The sequence below is a fragment of the Maylandia zebra genome, unplaced genomic scaffold, assembly GCF_041146795.1.
Source record: "Maylandia zebra isolate NMK-2024a unplaced genomic scaffold, Mzebra_GT3a scaffold11, whole genome shotgun sequence".
Taxonomy (NCBI): domain Eukaryota; kingdom Metazoa; phylum Chordata; class Actinopteri; order Cichliformes; family Cichlidae; genus Maylandia; species Maylandia zebra.
Window position 1 is genome coordinate 2,484,822 of NW_027490041.1, and position 27,679 is coordinate 2,512,500.

The 27,679-nt window shown below is 41.9% G+C and overlaps 2 protein-coding genes across 8 annotated transcripts in view; both read left to right on the forward strand.

Annotated features, from left to right (window-relative positions):
* The window catches only part of LOC112432912 (protein NLRC3-like), a 414,611-nt gene that overhangs the window by 291,574 nt on the left and 95,358 nt on the right, over positions 1–27,679 (forward strand). For 5 of the 7 annotated variants that reach the window (XM_076881291.1, XM_076881292.1, XM_076881294.1 and 2 more), the window contains 2 exons: positions 311–595; positions 2,867–4,734. The exons of 1 other annotated variant lie outside the window; for it this stretch is intronic. In XM_076881291.1, coding sequence (XP_076737406.1) covers positions 311–595; positions 2,867–4,656 — 2,075 coding nt within the window. In that variant the 3' untranslated portion in view covers positions 4,657–4,734. Of the gene's footprint in view, positions 1–310; positions 596–2,866; positions 4,736–27,679 lie in introns of those variants that run through there. One more of the 7 variants, XM_076881297.1, reaches the window with a different exon arrangement.
* Positions 5,228–27,679, forward strand: part of LOC143416050 (uncharacterized) — a 30,673-nt gene continuing 8,221 nt past the window's right edge. Inside the window, exons 1-5 of the mRNA XM_076881416.1 lie at positions 5,228–5,253; positions 9,259–9,432; positions 9,661–9,834; positions 16,959–17,132; positions 22,750–22,923. Of these exons, the coding sequence (XP_076737531.1) occupies positions 5,228–5,253; positions 9,259–9,432; positions 9,661–9,834; positions 16,959–17,132; positions 22,750–22,923 (722 nt within the window). The remainder of the gene's footprint in view (positions 5,254–9,258; positions 9,433–9,660; positions 9,835–16,958; positions 17,133–22,749; positions 22,924–27,679) is intronic.

A 27,679-nucleotide genomic window follows, 5' to 3' on the forward strand; every position in this document is an offset into this window, starting at 1 on the left:
TTCATAGCACTCTGTAGATCTGTTTACCTCACAGTGCTTCATCTTTATATATGTATATTTGTTCATAGTATACCTGTATACCTGCCCGTCTGTATAGCAATACAGATCATCTGTGTATCGGTTACAATATTATTTTTCAGTTTCAATATTTTCTTCAGTTTCATTTTAAGCTGGCATAATTTTAACCCCACACATCCTAAAATTCAGTATTTGTTGATGAGATGATGAAGTGTTAATTCAACAAAGTTAGAATATTTTTCACATGATGTCGACTGAGAAGCATGTTTATGTCTCTTTCTTGTTTCTGTAGAGGAGGAGCTTGCCAGGGTGCGGTTAGCCTTTGTCTTGAGGGTAACAACAGAAATCCTCACACAGCTGCTTGAGGCCCTCGTATGTGACACTGTCTTAAATGAGTTGGAGAAAGAATCGATACTGGAGAAGAACCTAGCCAGAGCAGATAAGGCACGCAGCTTGATCGACACAGTGAGGAAAAAAGGAGACGAAGCATGCAAGATAACAATCAAACATCTTCAGATCAAAGATCCTTCTCTTTTCTCTCAGCTGCGTTTATACTCTGATCCATCTGCTCAACAAGGTGAGGTCATGCATCATATACCATGAATAAAAATGGTCACCTTGCAGTTTGTTGAGATGTGAAAGTGAAACCTCAGAATTCATTGTAAGAAAAAGGAGAGGGCAAGAACGTCATTCTACGACGAATGTTTGGATTTGTTACATGCCTGCAAATGTATTTTCTAAACTACATGGACATCATAAACCTGTGAAACTACTTAGATCTAATGTGAGCTGTATTTAATTAAACACAAGTGTTCTTTACTTTTAAAAACCATGCAAACTGATTGCCTTAAAGAAGAAAAGCATGAGTCATTTGACTTAAATGCCACATTTTTATATAATCAAGTTCAAGTTCAAATTTTATTCATCACCTGCAGTGTCAGGTTGCCCTGCAGTGGAATGAACCCGCCCCCCGACCATACACACACAACACAGACATCACATGGGGATACAAGTCAGAGAACGTTGCATTATAGAAAAAACACTGAAATCTACACTACAATGGGAAAGTACAAGAGGAAAAATGAGACCTCTGCTCATGCTGGGCTATAGAGGACAGCATGAGAACAGGAAACAAAAAAACTCCTCTGCACAGAAAGCACATAAATGTCCACAGTACAACATCATAGAGCACGTGACCAACAACAAGGTTGGTTAGGGGATAAGGAGTAATCCCAGGCAACACAGCAGCCATCCTGCCACTGCGCCGACTCTCCGGCGTGGGCCCAGACCCGCCTCGTGTTCCCAGGAGGCAACAAGCATCGAAGGCATTGGAAGGGGAGGGGGGATGTGTGAGTGCTTATCAGTGTAAATGTATGTGTGTGCGTGTCCATAGTTCAGCTGAGACAGTGTCCTCCGCCCTATCAGGCTAAGTAAACAGTCTACCAGCCAACCCAGGTGGCCTTGCATGGAATGGGAAGGAACAGACTCAACACAGTCGTTATCAGGGTGTTTTTGTTCAGCTCAGGCCTTGAGCCCACAGCTGGCGCCGAAGGGGTAGCCGCATTATATGATTTGTGATTTTTCTTTTACAAACAACTCATGAGAATTTCAAGCTGTTTTTAACACTCCGACACCGACACTGGTCTCTCAATCTCCCGCTGGATAGCTGCGAGCCTCTCAATTATGTTATTTACCTTCAATTCTGTGGTCTTTTCAGGCTTTTGCTCACAGAGCAGATTCTGAGACTTCACGACCGCAGCCAACTGATCCGCGATGTAATCCAGCTTCCGCCCCAAGGTGTTGTTCCGAGTGGATTCTTCCTTGATGTAATCCAATATACACTCAGAGGTGTTATTCTGAGCCTTCACTGCAGCCGTTAGCGCCTCCAAGCTCTTAACCATGCTGCATTCACTGAGCCCTTTCTGAGAAGCCGCACCTCGTCCCATCCTTTCAATCCCAGCGGGCAGCCTTGTGGGGGTTTGAACAGCCGGTTCCGCTTTCTTAATTCTCCGATAAACCAGGGCCAAGCCAGCTCCGATCAGCAAGAACCCTGTTATCATGGTTCCGAATAGGTACATATCTTCAGCGTCCTCGATCGACAGTCCCGCCAGGCACACGATCCTCCATGTCTGCCACTCGTCCATCGTGTATCCGGCAGGGAAAGTCCCTCCAGGGCACTCGGGCTCTCCCGAGCCCAGACAACTTGTTGAGAAAAGGGTGTCAATAGCATTCAGAGACCAGTTGATCAAATCCATAATTCTCTTTTAGGTTTTTAGACACAGACTGTGAGAGAGTGTTCCAGGGAAGTGAAATACACATGAGACAAGACAAAGACACAAGAGGCTAAGCAGGGAAGATAAGGGGAAGGGGAAGAGGAGAAAAGTGCGACTGCCTTCGCCAAGAGCCAAACGAGAAGGAACATGTTTAGTGTGGCCAGAAAGGGTTTACATTATCTTTCGCCATTGTAATTTACGACAAGAATTAAATGTGAATTACTGAATCTCTCTCAGATGCTTATTTAAATAACATAGCAGTGTTGTTATTTTTGGTGACAAAGTTTGGAGAAGAGGCACAGAAAGCAGAAACCTGTTTAGCCTGCACATGTTGGCATCAGGTACATATGAAAAGCTGCAAAGCAATACAGATGTGTAGGTTCCAAACATTTAATGTGGCTGTTTTCAGGAATTACATTTAGGAATTCCTGTAGCCCCTTTTTTCTGGTTTTCTGGTAGAATAAGTATATTAAAAACTAAAACGTATGATAGGCTCAACAAAGGACAAAGTACGTCAGATAGCTCCTTCAGACCAGATTTGTATTTTTCCTTCTTTTTTCCTTTTTTTGATTCAGATGCTCTTCAGAAGTGTCAGCCTAAACTTAAGTCTAAGCTGAAGAAGTTCCAGCGTGTGTTTGAGGGCATCGCTAAAGCAGGAAACCCAACCCTCCTGAATCAGATCTACACAGAGCTCTACATCACAGAGGGAGGGACTGCAGAGGTCAATGATGAACATGAGGTCAGACAGATTGAAACAGCATCCAGGAAACCACACAGACCTGAAACAACAATCAGACAAGAAGACATCTTTAAAGACACACCTGGAAGAGATGAACCAATCAGATCAGTGCTGACAAAGGGAGTGGCTGGCATTGGGAAAACAGTCTTAACACAGAAATACAGCCTGGACTGGGCTGAAGACAAAGCCAACCAGGACATCCAGTTCATATTTCCATTCACTTTCAGAGAGCTGAATGTGCTGAAAGAGGAAAAGTTCAGCTTGGTGGGACTTGTTCATCGCTTCTTTACTGAAACCAAAGAAGCAGGAATCTGCAGCTTTGAAGACTTCCAGGTTGTGTTCATCTTTGATGGTCTGGATGAGTGTCGACTTCCTCTGGACTTCCACAAAACTGTGACTGATGTTACGATGCCCACCACAGTTGATGTACTTCTCACAAGCCTGATCAGGGGGAATCTTCTTCCCTCTGCTCACGTCTGGATAACCACACGACCTGCAGCAGCAGACCAGATCCCCCCTGAGTATGTTCACAGGGTGACAGAGGTCAGGGGGTTCACTGACCCACAGAAGGAGGAGTACTTCAGGAACCGATTCAGAGATGAGGAGCAGGCCAGCAGGATCATCTCCCACATCAAGACATCTCGAAGCCTCCACATCATGTGCCACATCCCAGTCTTCTGCTGGATCACTACTACAGTTCTGGAGCGTGTCCTGAAAACCAGAGAGGGAGGACAGCTGCCCAACACCCTGACTGAGATGTACATCCACTTCCTGGTGGTTCAGGCCAAAGTGAAGAAGGTCAAGTATAATAGAGGACGTGCAACAGATCCACACTGGAGCCCAGAGAGCAAGAAGATGATTGAGTCTCTGGGAAAACTGGCTTTTGATCAGCTGCAGAAAGGAAACCTGATCTTCTATGAATCAGACCTGACAGAGTGTGGCATCGATATCAGAGCAGCCTCAGTGTACTCAGGAGTGTTCACACAGATCTTTAAAGAGGAGAGAGGACTGTACCAGGACAAGGTGTTCTGCTTCATCCATCTGAGTGTTCAGGAGTTTCTGGCTGCTCTTCATGTCCATCTGACCTTCAGCAACTCTGGACTCAATCTGCTGGAACAACAACAAACAACATCCAAGAAGTCTGAAACAGGAGAATCTGCAGAGACACACTTCTACCAGAGTGCTGTGAACAAGGCCTTACAGAGTCCAAATGGACACCTGGACTTGTTCCTCCGCTTCCTCCTGGGTCTTTCACTGCAGACCAATCAGGCTCTCCTACGAGGTCTGCTGACACAGACAGGAAGTAGCTCACAGACCAATAAGAAAACAGTCCAGTACATCAAGGAGAAGCTCAGTGAGGATCTGTCTGCAGAGAAAAGCATCAATCTGTTCCACTGTCTGAATGAACTGAATGATCGTTCTCTAGTGGAGGAGATCCAACAGTCCCTGAGATCAGGAAGTCTCTCCACAGGTAAACTGTCTCCTGCTCAGTGGTCAGCTCTGGTCTTCATCTTACTGTCATCAGAAGAAGATCTGGATGTGTTTGACCTGAAGAAATACTCTGCTTCAGAGGAGGCTCTTCTGAGGCTGCTGCCAGTGGTCAAAGCCTCCAACAAAGCTCTGTGAGTAAACATGAACTCATCGCTTCATTCTTAAAATCATGGGAAATAAATCAGAGGTGCTCAGTTCAACGAACACTGCCTTTTAAGAAAAATTAAAAAATAGCACTTAGTCAAATATGATACTTTAAATATTTCTCTCCCGTAGGACATGTCAGCATTTCTGAAATATTTTTGTCTTCAACTCGAATCAAAGCACAATCCAGATCCAGCCTATAAGAACATGAGCTCTGATCCTTCAGCCCCTCTGACAGGTTTATTATCCTCAAGTTGTTCACTTGTCTCCAACAACCAGGAGTCTAGCTCTGTTTTTTAAAGCAAATACTTGAGCTACCAGACTGCACCTACATCGTTTTCAGATGTTCTTATTTTAAGGTCTGGTTTGTGTCTCATCTTTATTGCAATCCCCCATGTCTCTCTGTTTTTCAAATATAAATCTGTTACCTCGGTGTGGCCAGAACAACATGGTGAACCCAAAATACAGACAAAGGTGAAGGAACTGAATATTACTAGACGTGAAGGCTTTATTTACACACAGGAACTTGACACTTGGAATTTTTTAACATGAACTGTGAACTATGGCGGAAGTCAAGCACTTGAAGCTGTGAGCATGAAGTGGGCTCTGTGGTAGGTTTCCGGAAATGGGTCTTGGTTGATGGTAATCTGAGTCACTGTAACAGAGGTAGAGCAGCATCAGAAAGATCACTGGTGGAGGTTACAGTAAGTGAACGAGGTTATCTTCAATGTCTTATTTGGGGTTTCTGTAGCTCAAGAGGTAAAGCTGGTCTGATCTGACCTACTGATCAGAAGGTTGGTGGTTCGATCCCTGGCTCCTCCAGTCTGCATGTCAAGTATCCTTGGGCAAGATACTAACCCCAACTTGCTCTCCGATGCATCCATCAGAGTATGAATGTGCGTGAATGTACTTAGAAAGCACTAAGTTCAGATAAAGTGTTTGTGAGAATGGGTGTGATTGGGTGGATGTGGTATGTTGTATAGAGCGCTGTGAGTACTCCGGGAGAGTAGAAAAATGCTATATAAGAATCAGTCCATTTACCATTTACTTGTCAGTAATTGGAAAGCAACTTGGGGAAGGCAGGTGGTGAGGTCTGGGTGAGTACTTGTTAGCTTTGAATCCAGGCCAAGTGGTCCAGTAAGTCTAAGAGACGAAAGGCATTAATGTGGCTGTGAGTGAATCAAGAAGACCAGCATCCAGGAAAACGTGACTGAACTGCAAGGGTGAGTAGATGATCCGAGGATTAGGAGGTTAGCAGAGTTATTGGGAGTGCTGATGTTATATTCAGCCTAGTAGATTACTGTCAGGTGTGGACAGTGGACAGGCTGACCAGGCTTCACCCAAAGGCAGAAACCAGAGTCTAGTGGGAAACCACCGCCGCTCACACAGACCATGACAGCAGCATGACCCCCCCCCCCCCCCAAAGCATTCTCTTTCACTTGGCATCATTTACCTCTCCCTTCTCCAATTTCTGATGTGTCCACCTTTGCAATGATAACTGTGATCAGGGTGAACCAAAAAGGTGCCGTGGTGAACAGATACTTAAGTTTGGTGAATGCAGTTTCAGCTTTGGGGGACCAGATGCATGCTGAGACTTGAGTGGTGCAGCTACCTGACTATAGTTTAAAATGAACAGTCTATAAAAATTTGCTATTCCCAAAACCCATTGGAGATGCTTCTTGAATCTACAATGGGTACAAGGGGTAGGCCACTCTGTTAAAGCTTTCACATTTGCCAGATCCGTCTTCACCTGCCCCCGTGCCAAAATGTAACTGAAAAAAGTTATTGATGAGGAATGGAATTCACACTTTTTTGCTTTGACATAAGGTTTATTCTCCAGCAAACGTTGGAAAAATAGCATGGACATGAGACTGATGTTCCTCGCAGGTTTTGGGGAAAATGAGGATATCATTCAGATACACCAATACGAACCTGTCAAGGAATTCCCGGAGGACATCGTTAACTAATCTTGAAACATTGCGGGAGCATTAGTTAACCCAGGCGGCATGACCAAATACTCGTAGTCCCCCAATGGCATGTTTAAAACGGTCTTCCACTTGTCTCCCTGATTGATCTGGAAAAAGTGGTAAGCGTTGCGGATGTGGGGTTTTGTAAACCCAGTGGCACTGTGAAATGGCCTGAAAGCAGAGCTAATGAGGTAATAGGTACTTATTCTTGATGGTAATATCACTGAGGCCCCTGAAGTAAATGCATGGCCAGAGAGAGCCATCCTTTTTCCCCACAAAAAAGAAGTTCCAACTTGAGATGACAATCGTTGGATTATGCCTGCACCGAGGGATTCCTTAATGTACTTTTCCATAGCCGCACACTCAGGTCTAAGCAGGTTATACAGCCAGCTAGAAGGCCGGGTGGAGCCAGAGAGTAGTTCTATGGTGCTGTCCTGTGGTTTGTGAGGTGGCAGTGAAAGCGCTTTACTTTTGCTAAATACTTCCTGAAGATCATGACATTTGGTGGGCACAGAGGAGAGATCTAAAACAGTCTCAGTGTTGGTTGATGGTTCCACAGGTTCCGGTGGACGGGCAGAAACAAGGCAATTTGAATGACAGAACAGACTCTAACTGATTACCCTCTGACCTGACCAGTCTAAGTGGGGGTTATGTAATTCTAGCCAAGGAAACCCGAGTATGAGTGGTTTGTGAGGTGCATGAAAAGCAAAAAAGGTAAGTGTTTTCTTGTGATTGCCAGGGGTGACAGGCTCTGTGCGCTGAGTTATGTGAGGGGACACTCGGTTATTTAATGACTTAGTGGGAATGGGCGGATTAAGGGGGCATAGAGGGATGTTTAACTGTCTCGCTAACTCAGACTCCATGAGGTTCTGATTGAACAAGAGCCTGAAAGGTCTGGTTAACTAGAACAGAGAGTTGGAGTTGCAATCTGGGTTTTTATGTTTGTGTGAGTATCCTCCACCCTTATCCCTGAACTTTCCAGTGGGCAGACCCTGGTGTGGAATCGAAAACAGACAGGTTCATCACGAGAAGCAAGCTGATCTTTCATGGTTTGATTTAATGACTGAAAAACATACAGCGGACGGTGGTTAGCACTGTTGCCGCACAGCAAGAAGGTCCTGAGCAAAAGTCTTTACAAACTCAACCAGGAAATCATCATGCGAGCAGAAAGAAAGAGGATGAGCAGATAGGTAAGCAAGAGAAACCCGCCAGCGTCCCAGGTTTCCAGAGAAGGTTCAGGTTCTAGGTACCTGAAATGGGATGTAATTCAATTCAATTCAATTTTATTTATATAGCGCCAAATCACAACAGTGACCTCAATGCGCTTTATATTGTACAGTAGATCGTACAGTAATAGATACAGAGAAAAACCCAACAATCATATGACCCCCTATGAGCAAACACTTTGGCGACAGTGGGAAGGAAAAACTCCCTTTTAACAGGAAGAAATTTTTGGTGTCAAAGTCAAAGCACAGATCCACCCAGTCTCTGTATTTCAGCTTATTTCCTTTATACACACATTTAACAGGAACAGTTTCAGACAGCTAGTGTTTACCTGACATTACCTGCGTACCTCACAGTTTGCAGGTAATGGGCATAATAATTACTGAACAGAGACATCCTGCTGTGAACTTTGTTGCTGTGGATCTAAAATGTAAAAATACATCTGAGAAGATTTCTAATCATGATTTTATGAGCCCCCAAAGTTTGATTCTGTTCATCTGGACGTAGCGCTCTCAGCGGGAGAAACATTTTGTCACTCATCAAGATGACTTCTTCAGGCTCAGCTGACTGCAGCTTTCCCCAATCTTATAAAGAGTACATCTGCATAATGACTCAAACCTAATGGTCAAGGAACTGACCTCCCAGCCTTATTGTTCCTTCAGTGGGCTGGTTTCAGTCATTATGCAAATGTACTTTTTATAGGGTTGGAAACCAGAAGTCAGCTGAGACTGACGAAGTCACCTGGATGAGTGACGAAATGTTTCTCCCACTGAAAGCGCCAAGTCCAGATGAACAGAATCAACTTTTGGGATTTACTAACCTGGATGATTGAGCATGGATCAAGACGGGTTTTTATGAGGTATACAGTTTCTTATAATTTCTAAACCAGAAGGTTGAGGAGATGGAGCTCATGATAACTGGCTACTGCCCTTCAGCGTGCTTTATGAAATCATCCAATCAAAATAAAGTTAGGGAGAGCGGGGCTTTAAAGGGGAATGAGCCAAAGCAGCTTTTAGACAGAAAATGAAACGAGAGTCCAGGATGTGATACATTATTTATAACTACATTTACAGTAATCACACATATTAGAATTAATAAAGTGACCAGCAGTACTGTAGTAAGTGTAATACTGCAGTACTCACAGGCCTGTGCCAGCAGACACTGAACTACTGTCACTAAATCAACCTGGTCTTCACTGGTTTCCATTTACATACATTGGAATAATTGTGTTTAATTTGAAATATTTTTCTTCTGTTACACTTAAATTCTTGAACATTTTTTTATTTAATTGTGCATTGTAGTGTACTCATTTGTACACATTTGATTACTTAGATTCAACATATAAAGAGATTTTATTTGATAATAAATATTATTGTTTTGTTGTTCTTGTTATTTTTTTCAGGCTGAGCAGCTGTAAGCTGTCAGAGAAAGTCTGTGAAAATTTGTTGTCAGTGGTCAGCTCCCAGTCCTGTAGTCTGAGAGAGCTGGACTTGAGTACCGACAGCCTGGAGGCTTCAGCAGTAAAGCTTCTGTCTGCTGCAGTGGAGAGTCCACACGCCAAACTGAATATTCTGAGGTCTGACCGATTTGTATTCTTTTTTCTTTTGTTTGTTTGTTTTGTTTTGTTTTTAACTGAGAAAATAAATCCAGCAATTTAAACAGTAGAGGTAAACTTGATCAATTTACTGTTGTTTCGTACCACATCTGCTCAGCATAAAACAACAAGGATTCTTAAAATATAAGATTAGTTATTGCACCCTGATTACACTTTAACATCAGTCTTTGTTCATGTTTTCATTTTCAGACTCAACGTCTGTGAACTTCTAGCGGAAAACTGTGAAGCTGTGTCCTCAATGCTCAGCTCTCAGTCCTCTACTCTGACAGAGCTGGACCTGAGTATCAAAAATGTGCAGGATTCAGGAGTGAAGATTCTGTCTGCTGGACTACAAAGTTTAAACTGTAAACTAAATACTCTGAGGTCAGATCAATTGACATTTTGTTTTTTTTAAATGAACCAATTAAACATTTTATTCAAGGCTTCCGGTTCCGGCGCTCGTGGGGATGGACACCTAGTACGAGAGCTCTCGACTGAAACTTATTAAAACTGCCCCAAGTAAATTAATACACTATCTAAGTGCAACAGGCCCCCCTCCTTGCAGCTACCACGAGCTCCTTCTATGGGCATGCACACTTCCTGTCACACACACACAGCCCCAACCTTTTTTCCTCCAACACAGAGAGTTTCTCTACTCTTCTCTTTTTTAAAAAAATATAAAACCACACACTCTTTACCCAATCGTCACACACTCATTGCATTAAATCATTTTCACAAACACACGCTTTATTTAATCGGCGCTTTACACAGCCGTTTAAATAATTTCACAGTTTATTTATATACACAGGCCTGTATCTCTCATGACAAACACAAGACACCAGATGCCAGAACTAGTTATTTAACGGTTCCTTAACACTTCAATGGAACCCTTTTGTACCGGTACACCTAGATTTTCGACTAATTTAAAAGCCCTATAGCCCAGGCCACGCCTTGCTGATCAATTAAACGCTACGGGAACGCCCTCCCGAGAGTCGCTCAGATTTCTAGAGACTAAATTAATTTAAAACCGCTTCCCGCAGCTGAGAGAGGAGCTCCACATCTGGCGCTAGTGTCAAACCCACGCCTTTTGCTTTACTTAAAGCTCACAAGCCAGCCACGTTGAATGGTCACGGCCGGGTCTCACCCTCCACCCAAACAGCACGGTAAAAAGTGATGCTTGACCACTTAGTCTTTTCGGGTGCCTGAATTCCCTGCGGAGACCATCCGGGCTACTGGAACGCCGCCAGAAGTAACAGTGCGTCCACTGATTACCTGTCGCTGCCACACGAAGGCGCCTGCGCTCTTCGGAGCCACACGCTCCGGAACTTTTAGTTTATATTTAAAAGCGTCCCTGGGGACCTTCAGTCCCTCAGTTTTTAATTACCTGATGCCCGAAACCTCGTTTCTCCCACCCAAAATATCCGAATTTACCTAACCTTAACCCTGCTTGGCATCTTAACTCCACAAAACACATAAAGCACACAAACCAAGCCAAACTACCACAATGCAACACAGAAAAACAGAAAAAACCCCCAAATAAACAGCAATAACTTTTGTGAGAATTTTATCAAACTGTTACTCCTAATTATCCTAATTAAATAAAATCACTCTGGACAGAACTCAGCAGGAGGCCCCCTGAGTGAACATTCAATTCAATTTTGTTTTACTTCCAATTTAGTACCTTTGGATAAAAAATTCAACAGGTGGTACTGACCTTTTTATGCCGCGGTTCTGTCACTCAGTGGCTCTCCTGTCTGGGTTCCCCCTCCTGGGGCTCAGCTCACTGCGCGTCCTTCTTTCCCTCCAAACCGGGTTTCGAGCACCAAAAATGTAGAAGTTCTTTTTATTTGGAAGGAAAAATAAGCACAGACCAGAGTCCCAGAAGTGTCCGAAAAGTGATTTATTACACACAAGATTGTACAGGTGTGGGAAGAAGCTCTTCCTCGTTTGCACAAAAGACAGAACGTTTTATAGCCATGTATGACGTCAGAAGACCACAGAAGAATTCCCCTATCTTCCCTTTATCTCCTTCTATGGCTAAGAACAACAACATTTTCCAGATGTTTCCACTCCTGCTTTCTGGGAATTTAACCAATAGTGTGTTCATGAGTGTGTATTTTGTGAGAGTGTCAGATTCCGGCCAACAAACGGTCAGTGTCCTTATCTGACTCTGCTAGGGCCGTCTGGATCCACAGCTAAGCTGGTGGTTTTACTAACTAATAGAGTATTGTATCTAGACTTCTGTTATAGCAGATTTACTAAATGATAAATGATACATGCTAATATGGATGATAAACTGATGCAGACTAATGAAGTAATAATGAAATAATGACCGTGCTTTATGAATGACATCACAGTGAAAATAAAATAACATGTTTTTCTTGACAACATAAAGAGGAAAAAGGGGTTTAAATGATGTCCAGAAAGAACAAAATAGCTAAGAAGTTAACGTTTGAAAACGTGGAAGATGGCAATGTGCAGCTAACAGAAGGGGCTAACGTTAGCCCCTATGGGGCTAGCCGAGGCCACTCTCCCACTCCTAGCCGCGAGGATTCTGGGACAGAAGATGAGGTTGACCCAGCAAGTTTGACGCTGATACTGAAAGAACTGAGAGGCTTTGGGAAAGAGGTGAAAGAATTTCGAAAAGACACGAAAGCGCAACTGCTGGAAATAAGGGGTGAGTTGGATAAAGCCAATGCGCGGCTTAATGATGTGGAAACCAGGGTTGCAGAACACAAAGATAAGCTCCAGAACACAGACGAGATTTTGTCTGAGATACTAACAATGCAATTCAATGTTATTTATATAGCGCCAAATCACAACAAAAGTCACCTCAAGGCACTTCATAGATACAGAGAAAAACCCAACAATCATATGACCCCCTATGAACAAGCACTTTGGCGACAGTGGGAAGGAAAAACTCCCTTTTAACAGGAAGAAACCTCTGGCAGAACCAGGCTCAGGGAGGGGCGGGGCCATTTGCTGTGATTGGTTGGAGTGAGAGAAGGAAGACAGGATAAAAGACATGCTGTGCAAGAGAGACAGAGGTTAATAACACATATGATTCAATGCAGAGAGGTCTGTTAACACATAGTGAGTGAGAAAGGTGACTGGAAAGGAAAAACTCAATGCATCATGGGAATCCCCGGCAGAAAGGTTTTATGCTGAATTCCAGCAAGAAATCAACCTCGACCACGATTACCCCCCTGAGATCATGGCTTTGAGGAAGGAGTATGCAGAGGCACGAAAGGTCCTAAAAGAGAAGAATGTACGGTTTAGGACCCTCTACTCAGCGCGCCTTAAGGTTTTTTTCGAAGAAGGAGCGAAAACCTACAACACGGTGGAGGAGGCAACGGCTGACCTGGCGAGTCGGGGCCTGCCGGTAAAGGTGATTACACCACCGGCAACCCCCAGAGAAAAACTACAAAGATGCCCGCTGTGGCGGGGAGTTGGTGGTCGGCGTCCGCGTCAGATCCGAGGAGCTGCGGGATATAGAGAGAAGCTGCAAGTATACAGACGTGAAGAGAACGAATTTAATGTTATGCATTAGCTATGGACAACATGGTGAAATATGGTTACTGTCGAGCTAAAATGGGTGGGGCTTCTCGTGCTGTGAGTGGCGTCGCAGTGGAAGGCCCCCTAACTCAGGGGGTAATAAGGGGTTTCCCTTCAAGTTGTGAGGGTGTCAGTGGAAGTGCTCCACTGTCAGAAGCCAGCTTAGGAGCTTTCAAGCTCCAGTTATGTTCAAATGTTTTCAGTTCATTCCTAACTTTTTTCACTTGTTACTGTTTTAAGAGGGGGTTGCCTGCTGCTATTGAGTTTATGCGCTGTGGTAACTTAATATATCTTTATGGGAAGTGAGTCAGTGAAAGTAATCTCTTTTAATGTTAATGGGGTTCTGAACGTGATTAAGATGAATAAGATACTGTCCAAACTAAGGAAGGAGAAGGCCCAGATTGCATTACTTCAGGAGACACACATGAACCAAGTAGATCACTTGAGATTGAAAAGAAAGGGTTTTAAATATGTATTCTCCTCTTCCGTTAAGTCCAAACACAAGAGGGGTGTGGCTACACTTATCTCTGGTACACTTAACTATGAACATATCTAAGAACTCTGTGACGAGGAAGGCAGATTGGTTAGAATAACAGAATGGATAGAGGGGTCTGAAATCACAATTTTAAATGTTTATGCTCCCCCTGGGAGCGATTGGCTATTCTATAGGAATAGGTTTGATTTATTGGTGGATTCTCAGGGGATAGTTGTCTGTGGGGGGGTTTTAACTTTAGACTTGACCCTAAACTAGACTCCTCCTCCCCAACCAACCAGGTAACAGCACTTACTAGAAAAGTCAATTCCTATATGCTAGAGATGGGGATAATAGATGTATGGAGGGACCGCTACGCATCTACCAGAAATTTCACTCATTACTCTGGTTCCTTTAAAGTGTATGCAAGGCTGGACTACTTTTTTATGTTTAAAGTTGATAGGTTTAGGGTCAAAGACTGTGACATATTAACAAGAGATCTATCTGACCACAGTCCTATCTCTCTATCTTTGCAGGTGGCTAGGAAAAAATGTACCACACTGTGGAAATTGTTATCGCACCTTAATGATCCTGCCATAGTTTCCAAATTAAAGGTAGACATTAAAGAATTTCTAGATGTTAATGACACAGGAGAGGTATCTCCAGCTAGTCTTTGGGATACGCTCAAAGCGGTAATGAGAGGTAAATTAATTTCTATCGCCTCCCACTTAAAGAGAATCAAAGGGCAAAAATTAGCAGAACTACAGGCAAATTTAAAGTTGAAAGAATAGGAAGACATAAACACCGCAAATCCTACTCTGAAGCAGGATATCAGGAAAATACAGGATGAAATTAATGATATTTACACCCAGGAGGCCCAAAATAACTTAATTTTTTTGAGGCAAAAATACTATGAGACAGGAGGGAAATCTGCAAAATATCTGGCAAATAAATTACGCAAACAACTAGAGGAAAGTACGATATACCAAATCAAGGACCCCAAGACTAATATTCTGGAATCAAAATTAGAAGACATTCAGAAATGTTTTGAGACCTTCTTTAGGGAGCTGTACTCACAGCCCAATGCTACGGAGGAGAATTGTACTGATGCCTTTCTTAGCTCTCTAGAATTACCTTCACTCCCGTCTCTCAAAAATGAGCTTCTAACACATCCCATTTTAGTGGAAGAAATTAATGCAGCTCTTTCCAGATTAAAACCAGGTAAGGCAGTTGGGCCGGACGGGTTCAGTTCTCAGTGGTATCGCACCCTGAGGGCAGATCTAGTCCCCACATTGCTGAAGTCATTTAACTACATCCTACAGGAGGGAGAAATCCCACCCTCCTGGAGGGAGGCAACTATTTCAATTATCCCAAAAGAGGGGAAAGATAAACGAGAATGTGGAAACTATCGACCAATCAGTGTCCTTAACTTGGATTACAAACTATTTACTTCTATTCTTGCTCGTAGACTGGAGAAGTTTTTACCTGACCTCATCAATTTAGATCAGACTGGTTTCATTCACTATAGACAAACAACTGACAACATTAGGAGAATATTACACATCTCTGCTCAAATACAAAAGAACAAAACTCAATCAATGATAGGAAGCTTGGACACTGAGAAAGCCTTCGACTCCATCAGATGGGTATTTCTGTATAAGGTTCTGGGGAAGTTTGGCTTTCACGACAAGTTTATTAGAGTAATCCAAGGTCTGTTTGCTCGACCCTCAGCCCGTATTAAGGTGAATGGTGATCTCTCCAAGCCCTTTGCTCTGGAACGTGGCTGTAGGCAGGGTTGTGCAATCTCGCCACTTCTCTGATTTATTCATAGAAACATTTGGCCAAACGATTAGACAAAATCATAACATTAGGGGTGTTGCATTGTCAGGAGTTGAACATAAAGTGGTAATGTTCGCCGATGATGTACTGGTCTGCCTGGAGGAGCCAGAGAGGTCTTTTAGTGAGTTGATGTCTACTTTAAGTGATTTGGGGAAGTTATCTGGTTATAAGGTCAATATTTCAAAAACACAGGTGATGACTTTAAATTATACAGCTTCTGTAGCTTTACGTAGGGATAACGAGAAAAATAAGTACCTGGGAATATATTTGACTGCGGACCTCTCGGGGCTCTTTCAGGCAAACTACGAGCCAATATCTGCAAGTATAAAAGCTGATCTGCACAGATGGAATCTGGTCCCCTTCATGAGTCTCAGCTCCCAGGTAACTTTTAAAGCATGGATATCCTGTGGCCTTACAACATTCCTCTCTCTTACTCATAGAAATATTGTGCTCAGATTTGAGACCTTACAGGACAACCTGACAAAATACAACTTTCATAGATACTTACAGCTGAGATCATATATTGATCATGAATGCCAACTTCAATGATGCTGAGTCGCATTTTTTCCTCATCCTGAAAAATGCCACAACCATGATCCCTACTAAATCTATTTCTAAACTATACAAAGCCCTCTCTAGTGCCAGCAAGGATAACACTTTATACACTAAGGATAAATGGGAAAGGGAATCAGGGATTGCTATTTCTGTGGGGGAGTGGGAAAATGTTTTGTACTGCCAGTGGTCCATGTACAGTTCTATGAGCTGGAAGGAACATGGCTGGAAGAATATTATTAGGTACTTCAAGACTCCATATCAGGAGAGGTACAAAGGGGCTTATATGCAATGCTGGAGACAATGCAGCTCGACTGTTGCTAACCATTTTCATGTCTTTTGGGACTGTCCCAAGTTAAAAAACGTTCAGGTCTCCTTAAGTGCAGTCTTTAACGTTCAAATACCTTTAGATTTTAAGGTTTTATACATGGGTTTGGTCCCCTTTCTGGAATGTAGGAGTGAGATTAAGTTGGTGCAATTACTCTTGGTGGCAAGTAAAAAAACAATTACTAGAAGATGGTTAAGCCCAGCCCAGCCTACCCTAGACGACTGGTTTGGGATCATTTTAGAGATATTTAGGATGGAAAAACTTTCATATCTGTTAAGAAATCAAAAAGCCAAAATCTACCAAAGTTGGAACAATTGGATCCAATTCATTACCCCCACGAGGGCTGACTTCACTTGATCTCACTATTACTTGGTTGTTTTTTGTTTGATTTTTTTTACATTTACTTCTATTACTATTGCTTGTTTATTTACTTATTTGTTCACAATGATTGCAGCATGGGCACCCCTCCCAGTTTGTGTTTATAGTTCCATGTAATGTGTTCTATATATCTCCTTTGGGAGAGCATGCGAGCAACTGTCCTAGTAATAGCTAGTGGAGGTTAATATGCACCCGCTGATCACTTTGTTTACTGATCACTTGTCCAATCCAAATAAAGATATAATTTAAAAAAAACATTTTATTCAAGTTCATCCATATGATGTTGTATCTTAGTATGTTAAGGTTTCATCAAAAATAAAAAGATGGCATGTAATATAATAACAAACTTTACATAAGTATTATAGATTATCTTTTGTTTTTCAGACTGGGTGGCTGTAACCTGTCAGAGAGAAGCTGTGAAGCTCTGTGCTCAGTCCTCAGCTCCCAGTCCTCCAGTCTGAGAGAGCTGGACCTGAGTAACTCTGACCTGCAGGATTCAGGAGTGAAGCTTCTGTCTGCTGGACTAAAGAGTTCACAGTGTGCAGTGGAAACTCTCAGGTCAGGATTCAAACGTTAACACATATGATCATTTAAAATGTGAATTATATTATTGATTGACTTATCTATAGAGCTTTTAGCTAAACTTATATTTATATTTGAATGGATTATTAGACTGAATTACTGTGTAAAATTTGTCACAGTCATACGATTTTGTTTATTTATTTATTTTTTTAATTCATGTACTGGCCATTTTACATAAATTTGGCTAATCTTCTACAATATATACATTTGATTTCGTTAGGAACAAAATGTTCAAATTACATATTTTGCTGGATATTGGGTATTAATGAAATTATTATGTCTTTAATGACGAAGGCCCAACAGCGTCTCCACTTTCTGAGAATCCTCAGAAAAATGGACCTGAAGAAGGAGCTGCTGACCGTCTTCTACCGCTGCTCCATTGAAAGTGTGCTGACATATTGCATCGGTGTGTGGTTCTCCAGCTGCACCACAGCACACAGAAAGGCACTCCAGAGGGTCATCAACATGGCCCAAAAAATCATTGGACATCCTCTTCCCTCCCTGAAAGACCTGTACAGCACTCGCTGTCTCAAGAGGGCACGCAGCATCCTACGGGACTGCACACACCCAGGACACCGGGTGTTTAAGCTGCTGCCGTCTGGCAGGAGGTTCAGGCTGCTGAGGTCCCAAACAAATAGACTCAAGGACAGCTTTTACAACAGGGCAATAGCCCTGATCAATGTAAATAGCTGACCTGACTGGATACCTCCCTGGACTTTTTAGGGGGAGGTAACAATGTTTAAAACGATAACAATAATATTTATATTTATAACAAGGTGCAATAATAATTAATGTGCAATAATAACAGTGTGCAATACACATACACTTATTCTTCTTTTTTATACTAAGTTAATATACTGTGTTGTGTTGTTTGTTACGTTGTGATGTGTCATATCGTGTCGTGTTGTGTTATATGTAGTGCCGACGTAGGACAGTTTTTCCAATTTCATTGTACTACTGTACTATGTATGACTGTGCAATGACAATAAAGCGTTATCTTATCTTATCTTATCTAATGACACCACATTTCAATTTGTTGGAGGTTACTGGTGGTATTGCTTCAGTGTTTGAGTTTTCCTTGCAAAGAAACATCTGGAATTTAACAATACATGTTTTAAAGCTGTTTTCTCCAAAGGGATTTGTATTAGTGATGGTAAATTTGATTCTTTTTACCGAATCGAGTTTAAATGAGTCACTCACCAAAATGAATCGGGTTTTTTAAGTCATTTGAGTCTCTGAGTCAGTTGCCCAGAGAGTGCCAAAAATGTACTTTTTCTCTCAAACTTAATTTGTTTTTATTTTCATGTAAATCCTACTGCTACGATGAGTGACTGAAAAATAAAAACAACTATTTTATAGAGCAAAAAAGAATAAGATTTCTAAATTGGACATTTATTTTTGTTTATGTTATTAGTATTTCCTCTTTATCATCTTTGCACAAAAACAAAGTGTAGACTGAATGTTATATTGCATCAGTCAGACTATCAGGCTTCATCTCAGATGAAGGAGTGACTCTTCCGTGGTAACAAACTGTGAGTTTCAGCAGCTGAGAGGCAGGAGGGAAGGGTGAGTGAGTGGTCTTGATGCATTCTCAGTCTAGACTAGACTAGAAAGAGGGGCGCTGCTCTTGTGGCGAGCAGCAGGTTGTCTCTCTCTGTCAGTGTTTTAACTTATTTTATTTCATTCTTTTATTCCTTTATATATATATTTTTTTGCCTGAGGAAATTCTATAGCATCGGCTTGTGCTTTGTGGAACTTCTTTTAACGAAGATGGGTTTTTTATTTCGCATGATTTTATTGGCAATCCTGACGGTCGTTTGGAGTCATTCCTTTACCATCAATAATCCTGGCTAATGTGCAGTCTCTGAGGAGTCAATTGGATGAACTGCATTTGAATGTTGCACACTTACGTGACTACAGGGATACATGTCTAATGGCATTCACAGAGACTTGGCTCAAGGACTCTGACCCTGATTGTTCTCTGGAACTAAATGGCTTCGGGTTTCCCATACGTTTGGATCGAGACCCCGGAGCTACCCAGAAATCTCAAGGAGGAGTGTGTTTGTATATAAATCAGAAATGGTGTAAAAATGTGACCGTTCGTAGACAAGTGTGTCTGCCTGACATTGAGCTCCTCTCTGTGTCTTTGAGGCGTTTTATCTGCCGAGGGAATTCCCACAGATCAACGTCACCATTGTTTACATCCACCCTAAAGCGAATCCTAAGAATGCGACTGACACCATCTCCATTTTTTTCCTAATAACAAACCATGGTCTTCAAAAGGTCTTATGAGGCTGATTCATGAAAGGAAAAAAGCTTTTATTGAAGGGAATATCTTGAAAGTTAGAGAAATTAGGAAGGAGATCAGATCAGAAATTAAAAAAGCCAAAGTAAAATACAAGGATAAGGTAGAGGCGGAGATGGGTAGCAATAACTTAAGGGTGGCCTGGGCAGGCATGAAACACATGACTGGTCACTGTTACAGTGACTGTAATAAGATAAGTCTTCCTGGTTTTAGTTCAGACTCTCAGTTAGCAAGTAGAGAAGCTTATAGACCCTCTACAATTTGCATACAGGCCTCGTAGACGTGTTGATGATGCAGTGGTCACTCTGTTGAACTTCCTTTATCGCCATCTTGATGGCGCCAAAGCTCATGCTCAGCTCTTATTTATTGATTTTTCTTCAGCTTTTAATACTATCCAGCCACATCTTTTAGCTGATAAACTTCTTAACCAGTTTACACTTGATCTTAATCTCGTTGGTTGGGTTTTAAACTTTTTAACTGACAGATCTCAGTGTGTGAGAGTGAACGGCTGTTTTTCCAAACAGCTGAACTCTTCCACTGGCTCACCGCAAGGTTGTTGTCTCTCTCCTCTACTGTATATTTTGTACACTAATGACTGTCGCAGTACACAGGCCAACAGGCATTTCATTAAATACGCAGATGACACAGTCATTGTAAGCCTCCTTCATGGTGAAGAGGATTCCCATGGGCCTGTTGTGGATGAGTTTGTTTCGTGGTGTGATCAGTCCTTCTTAATGATCAGCACCTTGAAAACCAAGGACATGGTTATTGACTTCAGGGAGACATCCCCTCATCCTGCGCTAACAGTGGTAAATGTGCAGCCATTGAACTGGTGGACAGTTATAAGTATTTGGGGGTTGTTCTTGATAAAGCTCTGTGCTTTGAGTCACATCTTGCTGCTACAGTGAAAAAGGTTCAACAAAGACTTTTTAAGGAGGTTGAGAGGTTTCAATGTTTCATCTGCAATGATGACTCGTTTTTTATAAAAGTTTTATTGAATCTGTTTTAACTTTCTGTATCATTGCTTGGTACGGTAATATGTCTCTGAATAATAAGACCAGACTTAACAACCTGGTTAAAGTGGCTGGTAAGATTTCAGGGAGGTCTCAGGTCCAGCTTGTGGACTTTTATAACAGGCATGTGCTGAGGAAGGCGACCTCTGTCATGTTGTGTTCAGATCATCCTCTCTTTAATGATTTTCAACTGCTTCCATCAGGTCGTCGTTATAAAGTGCCTGCAGTGAAGACAAAGAGACATAGATTGTCTTTTGTACCTACTGCTATTATCATAGTTAATAACACTGAACCATAAGTGTTGTTGCCATTGCACATTGTACTTTTTTGATGAAAAATCTAGGTTGTTTTCTCAGGCTTATATTATATTATATTATTTTGGAGTGTGTATGTGATGTGTTGGTTGCCTGTTTGTTTGTTTGTACGGACATCTACAACTATATGTAAAAATACAAAACAAAACAATTTTCAATTTGTTCTAGTTTATTGCACTTTTTGCTGTATATGTATATATGTATATGTAGTTACTATGGACTGAATGCATACATATTATAAAAATTTGGGCTATAACGGTTGTATTGATGTATAGCAACTTGAACTGCTCCCCAAAATGGCACTACAGCAGTGGTTCCCAAACTTTTTTTGCTGGGCCCCCCTTTGTTTTACACGAAAAACGTTCGCCTCAGCTTAGAGGGAACATTGATTATGTCCACTTGAATGAAATCTGCCCGGCTGGCTGCTCCGTCATCTGAACTCCGCGTCTTTTAGGACGTGGTGGAGGACTCGCTGTTGTTTACCAGGACAGATTCACATGCAGTCTGATGACCTCGGACTCCTTTTCTGCATTTGAGTCACAGATGATGGTCAGTTCTCTAAAAACCAGTTATTGTATTTTATTCTACCTGATGGGGTCTTTCTAACTGAATTTAATGACCTTCTGACATCCATCATTTCATTGGAGAAGGTTGGGAGATTTGAGCCGTCATATTGATGAAGCATCCTGTAACACTGCTGCTGAGCTCATCACTGTCACTGAGTCTTTTAACTTTAGGCAGCATGTTTCTGGCCCCACACATACAAAGGGTCACACACTGGATCTTGTTTTCTCCCTGGGTTTAAATATACATGATGTAAGTGTGGAGGATGTCCATGTGAGTGACCATAGCTGCATATTTTTTAACTTGTTATTTTACTTGGATCCTTCATCTCCTAAACTGATGATCCAAAGGCAGATTATAAACCAAGATGCTGCTGGAAGGTTCTCTGCCATGTTTGACCCTCGCATGGCTCGTAGTGACCTCGACTCACGTATTTTATCCTTTAATGATCAATGCAAGTTGTTGGAAAGCCCACTGATAACATGTTTACATGGCTAAAATGTTATGGCTCATTCATTGATAGTATTTTCGCCATAGAAATTGTTATGTCCTATATTGTTGAACCCACCATGTCTATGCTGATGCTCTTTGAACGCACCACATACGTACTCGAGGCCATGCAGTGGCTGCTAGTCTGTGTTCTCAGTATTTTTATGTGTCAGTTCCAGTTTTAGAGCTCTAAAGTGCAGCTATCGTGTTAGGAATATGTTAGGAATAGACAGGAACACTGAGCACACTGAGGTCAAATCTTTATTTAGGGCGACCGTGGCTCAGGGGGTTGGGAATCGCATCTGTAACCGGAAGGTCACCGGTTCGATCCCTGGGCTCTCTGTCCTGGTCGTTGTGTCCTTGGGCTTTACCCTACTTGCCTACTGGTGTTGGCCAGAGGGGCCGATGGCGCGATATGGCAGCCTCGCTTCTGTCAGTCTGCCCCAGGGCAGCTGTGGCTACAACCGTAGCTGCCTCCACCAGTGTATGAATGTGAGAGTGACTGAATAGTGGCATTGTAAAGCGCTTTGGGTGCCTTGAAAAGCGCTATATAAATCCAATCCATTATTATTATTATTATTTTACCACTCGCTGCATTCTTGATGTTCATGTTCTTCTCTTTCCCCTCACCCTGCAACCAGTCATGGTAGATGCTCCTCCTGGAGCCTGTTTTCACTGGGAGGATCTTTGTGTCAAAGGGAGTTCTTCTTCCCACCATCACCAAGTGCTGCTCACAGTGGAGGCGGTTACCTTACACTGTTAAACAGCTTCAGATGACTGTTGTTGTCTGTTGGGTATTGTCACTTATAAATAAAGTTACATTGAATGGATGTATGGATGGATAGATGTTATTGTGACGAAGAGAAAACGATTGTTGACAGATTGATTGTTGTTTTGTGTGTCTGCAGTCTGTCAGGCTGTCTGATCACAGAGGAAGGCTGTACTTCTCTGGCCTCAGGTCTGACCTCCAACCCCTCCCATCTGAGACAGCTGGACCTGAGCTACAATCATCCAGGTCTCTCAGGAATGAAGCTGCTGTCGGCTGGACTGAAGGATCCAGGCTGGAGACTGGACACTCTCAGGTATGGAGAGAATGTCTGATAGAGGAGGAAGAGCTGGAAACATTTCCTGTGTCCTTCACTCACTTCCTGTTTGTTTCCTGCAGATGAGACATGAACAATCACACATGCAGGAATATTTTCAGGGACAGACACACTAGTCTAGCTGGATAGTTCATGGATATTTATGTAGGGGTCTCCAAGGAGTCTGGTTGCAGGAACATTTAGGTCACAGGTGTACCTGAGATAGATACCAGTGTACCTAATAAAGTGTCAGCCATGTGTATGTTTCCCATGCTGTATGTCCACAGTGACAGAAGGATGAAACAAGGCTGTGAATCATTTCAGTCTGTGTTTGTGACAAAGAGGCAGACAGGAGCAGCTAACATTTGGAAATGGAAGCTTAAATAATGACAAACTCTACATTCACAGCTGAATTAACAATAAATTTGTTCTCAAGTGCACATTTAGCAGCTAATGCTATTACTGTTTTCCCTTGCTTTCTACAACTTGAGCAGCTATTGCTAAGTAGGCCACTTTGCTCTGCTAAGGATTTATGTGACCATGATGAAAACTCTGATAAGCTAATGCTGCTAAGCTAATACTGTTTATGGGCCCTGTTAGAATCAATATTTCATTCTCATTCTGTTGTTTGAGAACAATATTAATGTTTCACATCATTATAACACAAGAGAAAAGGGTATTAGCGTTAGCTACTAATGCTTATTCACCTCAAATTAGCTTTAGCTGCTAATGGTAGCCTACTTAGCAATAACTGCTCACTAATATAATGCTAATTCACATCAAATTAGCATTAGCTGCTCAAGTTGTTATAAGGAAAGAGAAAACGGTATTAGCATTAGCTGCTAATAATTGTTCACCCCTAATTAGAGTTAGCCCCTAATGGCAGCCTACTTAGCATTAACTCCTGACGTCGTTGTAATGCAGGGGAAAAGAGTTACCATTATCGGATAATGCTAATTCACATCAAATTAACATTAGTTAACAACGGTAGACTTCGTATCATTAGCTGCTGTCATTCTTACAAAGCAAACAGTATGAGCATTAGCTGTTAATGCTTTCTCATCTAACATTAGAATTGGCCACTAATGGCGTATTGTTAAAAAGTAAAAAAACACATTGTTAGCATAAGCGGATGATGCTAATTCACCTAAATTAGCATTAGCTAATGATGGCTACATACCTAGCATTAGCTACTGATATTGATATAAATCAAGAAAATATGGTATTAGCATTAGCTTTTAATGCTTTTTCATCTAAAATTAGAATTAGCCACTAATGGCGTGCTATTTAGCATTACCTCTTCACATCGCAGGGGAAAAGTTAAAATTAAATTTAAAAAAATGTTCAGATTAGCTACTCATATTGTTAAAAAGTAAGAAAAAACATTGTTAGCATAAGCGGATAATGCTAATTCACCTCAAATTAGTATTAGCTAATAACGGCAACCTACTTAGCATTAGCTGGTCATATTGTTATAAAGCAAGAAAATATGGTATTAGCATTAGCTGCCAATTCCTAAATACCTAAAATTAGCATTACCTGTAATGGAAGTCTACTTAGCATTAACTCCTCACTAATGTAATGCTAATTCACATCAAATTAGCTTTAGCTTTAGTATTAGCTGCTAGCACCAGCCTACCCAGCACTAGCTGCTCACATTGTTAAAAGGGAAGAGAAAACGATATTAGCATTAGCTGGTAATAATTATTCACCCCTAATTAGAATTAGCTGCTAATGGCAGCATACTTAGCATTAACTCCTCACATCGTTATAATGCAAATGAGGCTAACTTACATTAAATTAGACTGCTGTTATTAGCTAATGCTATTTAGCAGTAGCTGCTCACATTGTTATAAAGCAAAGGAAAACGATATGAGCATTAGGTTCTAATGCGTATTTGCCTTTAATTAGACGTAGGTGCTAATGGCGACCTACTCAGCATTAGCAGCTCAGATGTTGTATTGCTAGGGAAAAGAGTGTTAGCATTAGCCGTTCACATTGTTATAAAGTTAAGGGAAATAGTGTTAGCATTAGCTACTCACATTGTTAAAAAGTAAGTGTTAGCATTAGTGCATAATGCTAATTCACATCCAATTAGCATTAGTTAATAACGGCAGCCTATTTAGCATTAGCAGATAATGTTGAATTTGGCCCACTGGAAAAGTTAAGAACTCAAGATTTAGGAGTGTTTCTCGATAGCTCTTTCTCATTTGAGAAACAAATAAATGTTGTTATTAAAACCAGCTGTAAGCTTTATATTGTTGATTGTCATTTCCCATATGGAAAAGATATATAAATCTTATAAAGTTTGTATCTGTCTTGTGTGAAACTTGTATGAAAAGCATACAAGAGTGAAAACAGATATAAGATCCCTTGAAAAATTATATAATGAAACTTGTATGTTTTCGATACTTACTAAAACAATATATGAAAGTAATGAGAAAGTGGCCACTTTCGTGAGTATGACTTTCATCATATAAGTTTTTAGTCTTTTCCATATGGGATATGCTTAAAAATATTTACTCATACATGCTTAGTTTTATAATCGATTGGATGATGATAGAGGTTTGATCCTTAGTAGTCTGTAAAGACTCTGTGTGCCTTCCAGAGTGCTCTGGCATGCACACACCACTTGGGGCCATGAGAGAGGTCGTACCCTCTCTTACTGATTTATGGTGTAGGACAGAGGTCTCAAACTCAATTTAGCTGGGGGCCGCTGCAGGCAGAGTCTGGGTGAGGCTGGGCCGCATTAGGTTTTCAACAAGAAAGGCATGGTTAAAAAATTCCAATCTTCTCAAATCTCTTTATTTTTATTTTTTAACACAAAATATGAAAAATAAATAAACAAATTAAGAATTAATAAGAAAATCAATCAATCTGTAATACATAAATAAAATAATAATAAGATATTTTTAGTCAGTGAACTTGTGTGTTTCTTTCAGTCTTCTATATCTGCTGTATTTAGATTGAAATGTCTGTATTAACAGTTCTATAACCTTCTTCTGAACATGAATGGAACACTGTAGAAAATGAACTGTTCTTCTGAACATAGCTTCTCTTGCCTACTCCTTGCTGCTAGAGACCTGGCAGCGTTTCCTCTCGCATAGCCGAGCCAGATTTGGCCTGAGGGAGGAAGCAGTTGCGGCCCTCAGTATGTCTTGAAGATGATCATCCGTAAGTCTGGACCTGTACTTGGACTTATTGAAGTTCAAAGTGGAGAAGAGCTTTTGGCACAAGTATGTGCTACCAAAAAGGCACATGGTCCGCTTGAACATTCGGGAAAGCCGAGGGAAACTAGGGCTCAAGTCTCTCAAAAATTGTCCAAGCTTGTCTGCTTTTCCACTCACCTCCCTGAACTTTGCTTTGAGTTCAGAGTTGCACTGCAGCTCAATGAGCTCCATTTGAAGCACAGAAGGGGCATCTTGCACATCAAAGGAGAAGGGGTCCGCAAAAATGTGAAAGGTGGCTCTGTGTGTCTTGAAGTCAGCAAATCTGTGATCAAATTCCTCCTGTAGCCTCAAAATGACATCAACATACTCGTCAGCACTGAATGGTGTGCCTGCATCCACGAGTGCCTTGCATGCTGGGAAATGGCAAAGGTTTGTCTGAGAGAGCTGAGCTTTCCAGAGCGCCAGTTTTGTGGAGAATGCTCTCACGTTGTCATAGGCAGCACTGACAAGTTGCCCCTGGCCTTGTAACGTCTTGTTCAGTACATTAAGCTCATGTGTCATATCAACAAGAAAAGCTGAGTCCATGAGCCATTTGGGATCAGTTAGCACAGGAACACTAACTCCATCCTTCTCCATGAAGGCTTCACTTCTGCTCTCAACTCAAAAAGTCTCTTTAATACATTTCCCCTGCTGAGCCAACGTACCTCAGTGAAGTCGAGCACATCCCCATATTCTGACTCCATTTCCTCTAAAAAAGCTCAGAACCTTCGGTGCTTTAAGCCCCTGGATCTGATTTGGTTGATGCATTTCACAACAATAGACATCACATTGTCAAACTTCAGGCATTTGCTGCAAAGGACCTGCTGATGGATGATGCAGTGCAGAGCAATGGCCTCCTCCACGCCTTCCTCTTCCAGTTTGTTTTGTGCCACCAGTCCATGTTTCCTCCCTGTCATTGATGGCGCTCCATCTGTTGTTATTCCAACAAACCTCTTCCATGGCAAACCAACATTCTCAATGGCATCACACAGCTTGTAAATATCTGCTGAGCGGTGGTCTGGCCATGCATTGGAATTACTGTGAGCAGCTCCTCCATCACTTCAAAACTGTCATCAACACCACGGACATACATTGGGAGCTGGGCAGTGTCGGTGATGTCTGTGGTCTCATCAAGAGCGACTGAGTATACACTGAAACATTTGGCTTTCTCACACAGTTGGTCATAAATGTCACTTGACAGGTCAGAAATGCGATCTGCTGCGGTGTTGGCAGAAAGGCTGATGTTGCTAAACTGACCTTTCTTTCCCGGACAGACTATATTTGCAGCCTGCAATATGCACTTTTAGACAAATGCACCTTCTGTGAATGGCTTCCCTGCTTTAGCAATCATCTCACTAACCACGTGGCTCCGACTGCTGCATTATTCTCTTTGGTTGCTTTCTTGGAGAAATCTTGCTGCCTCAGTAGATCTGTTTTAAGACTGGCAACCCGGTTCGCTCTCTCGTCTCCCTGGTATTTTGCATCCAGCTCAGCATGTCTAGTTGTGTAATGACGTTTCAAATTGTATTCCTTGTGCAGCGCAACTT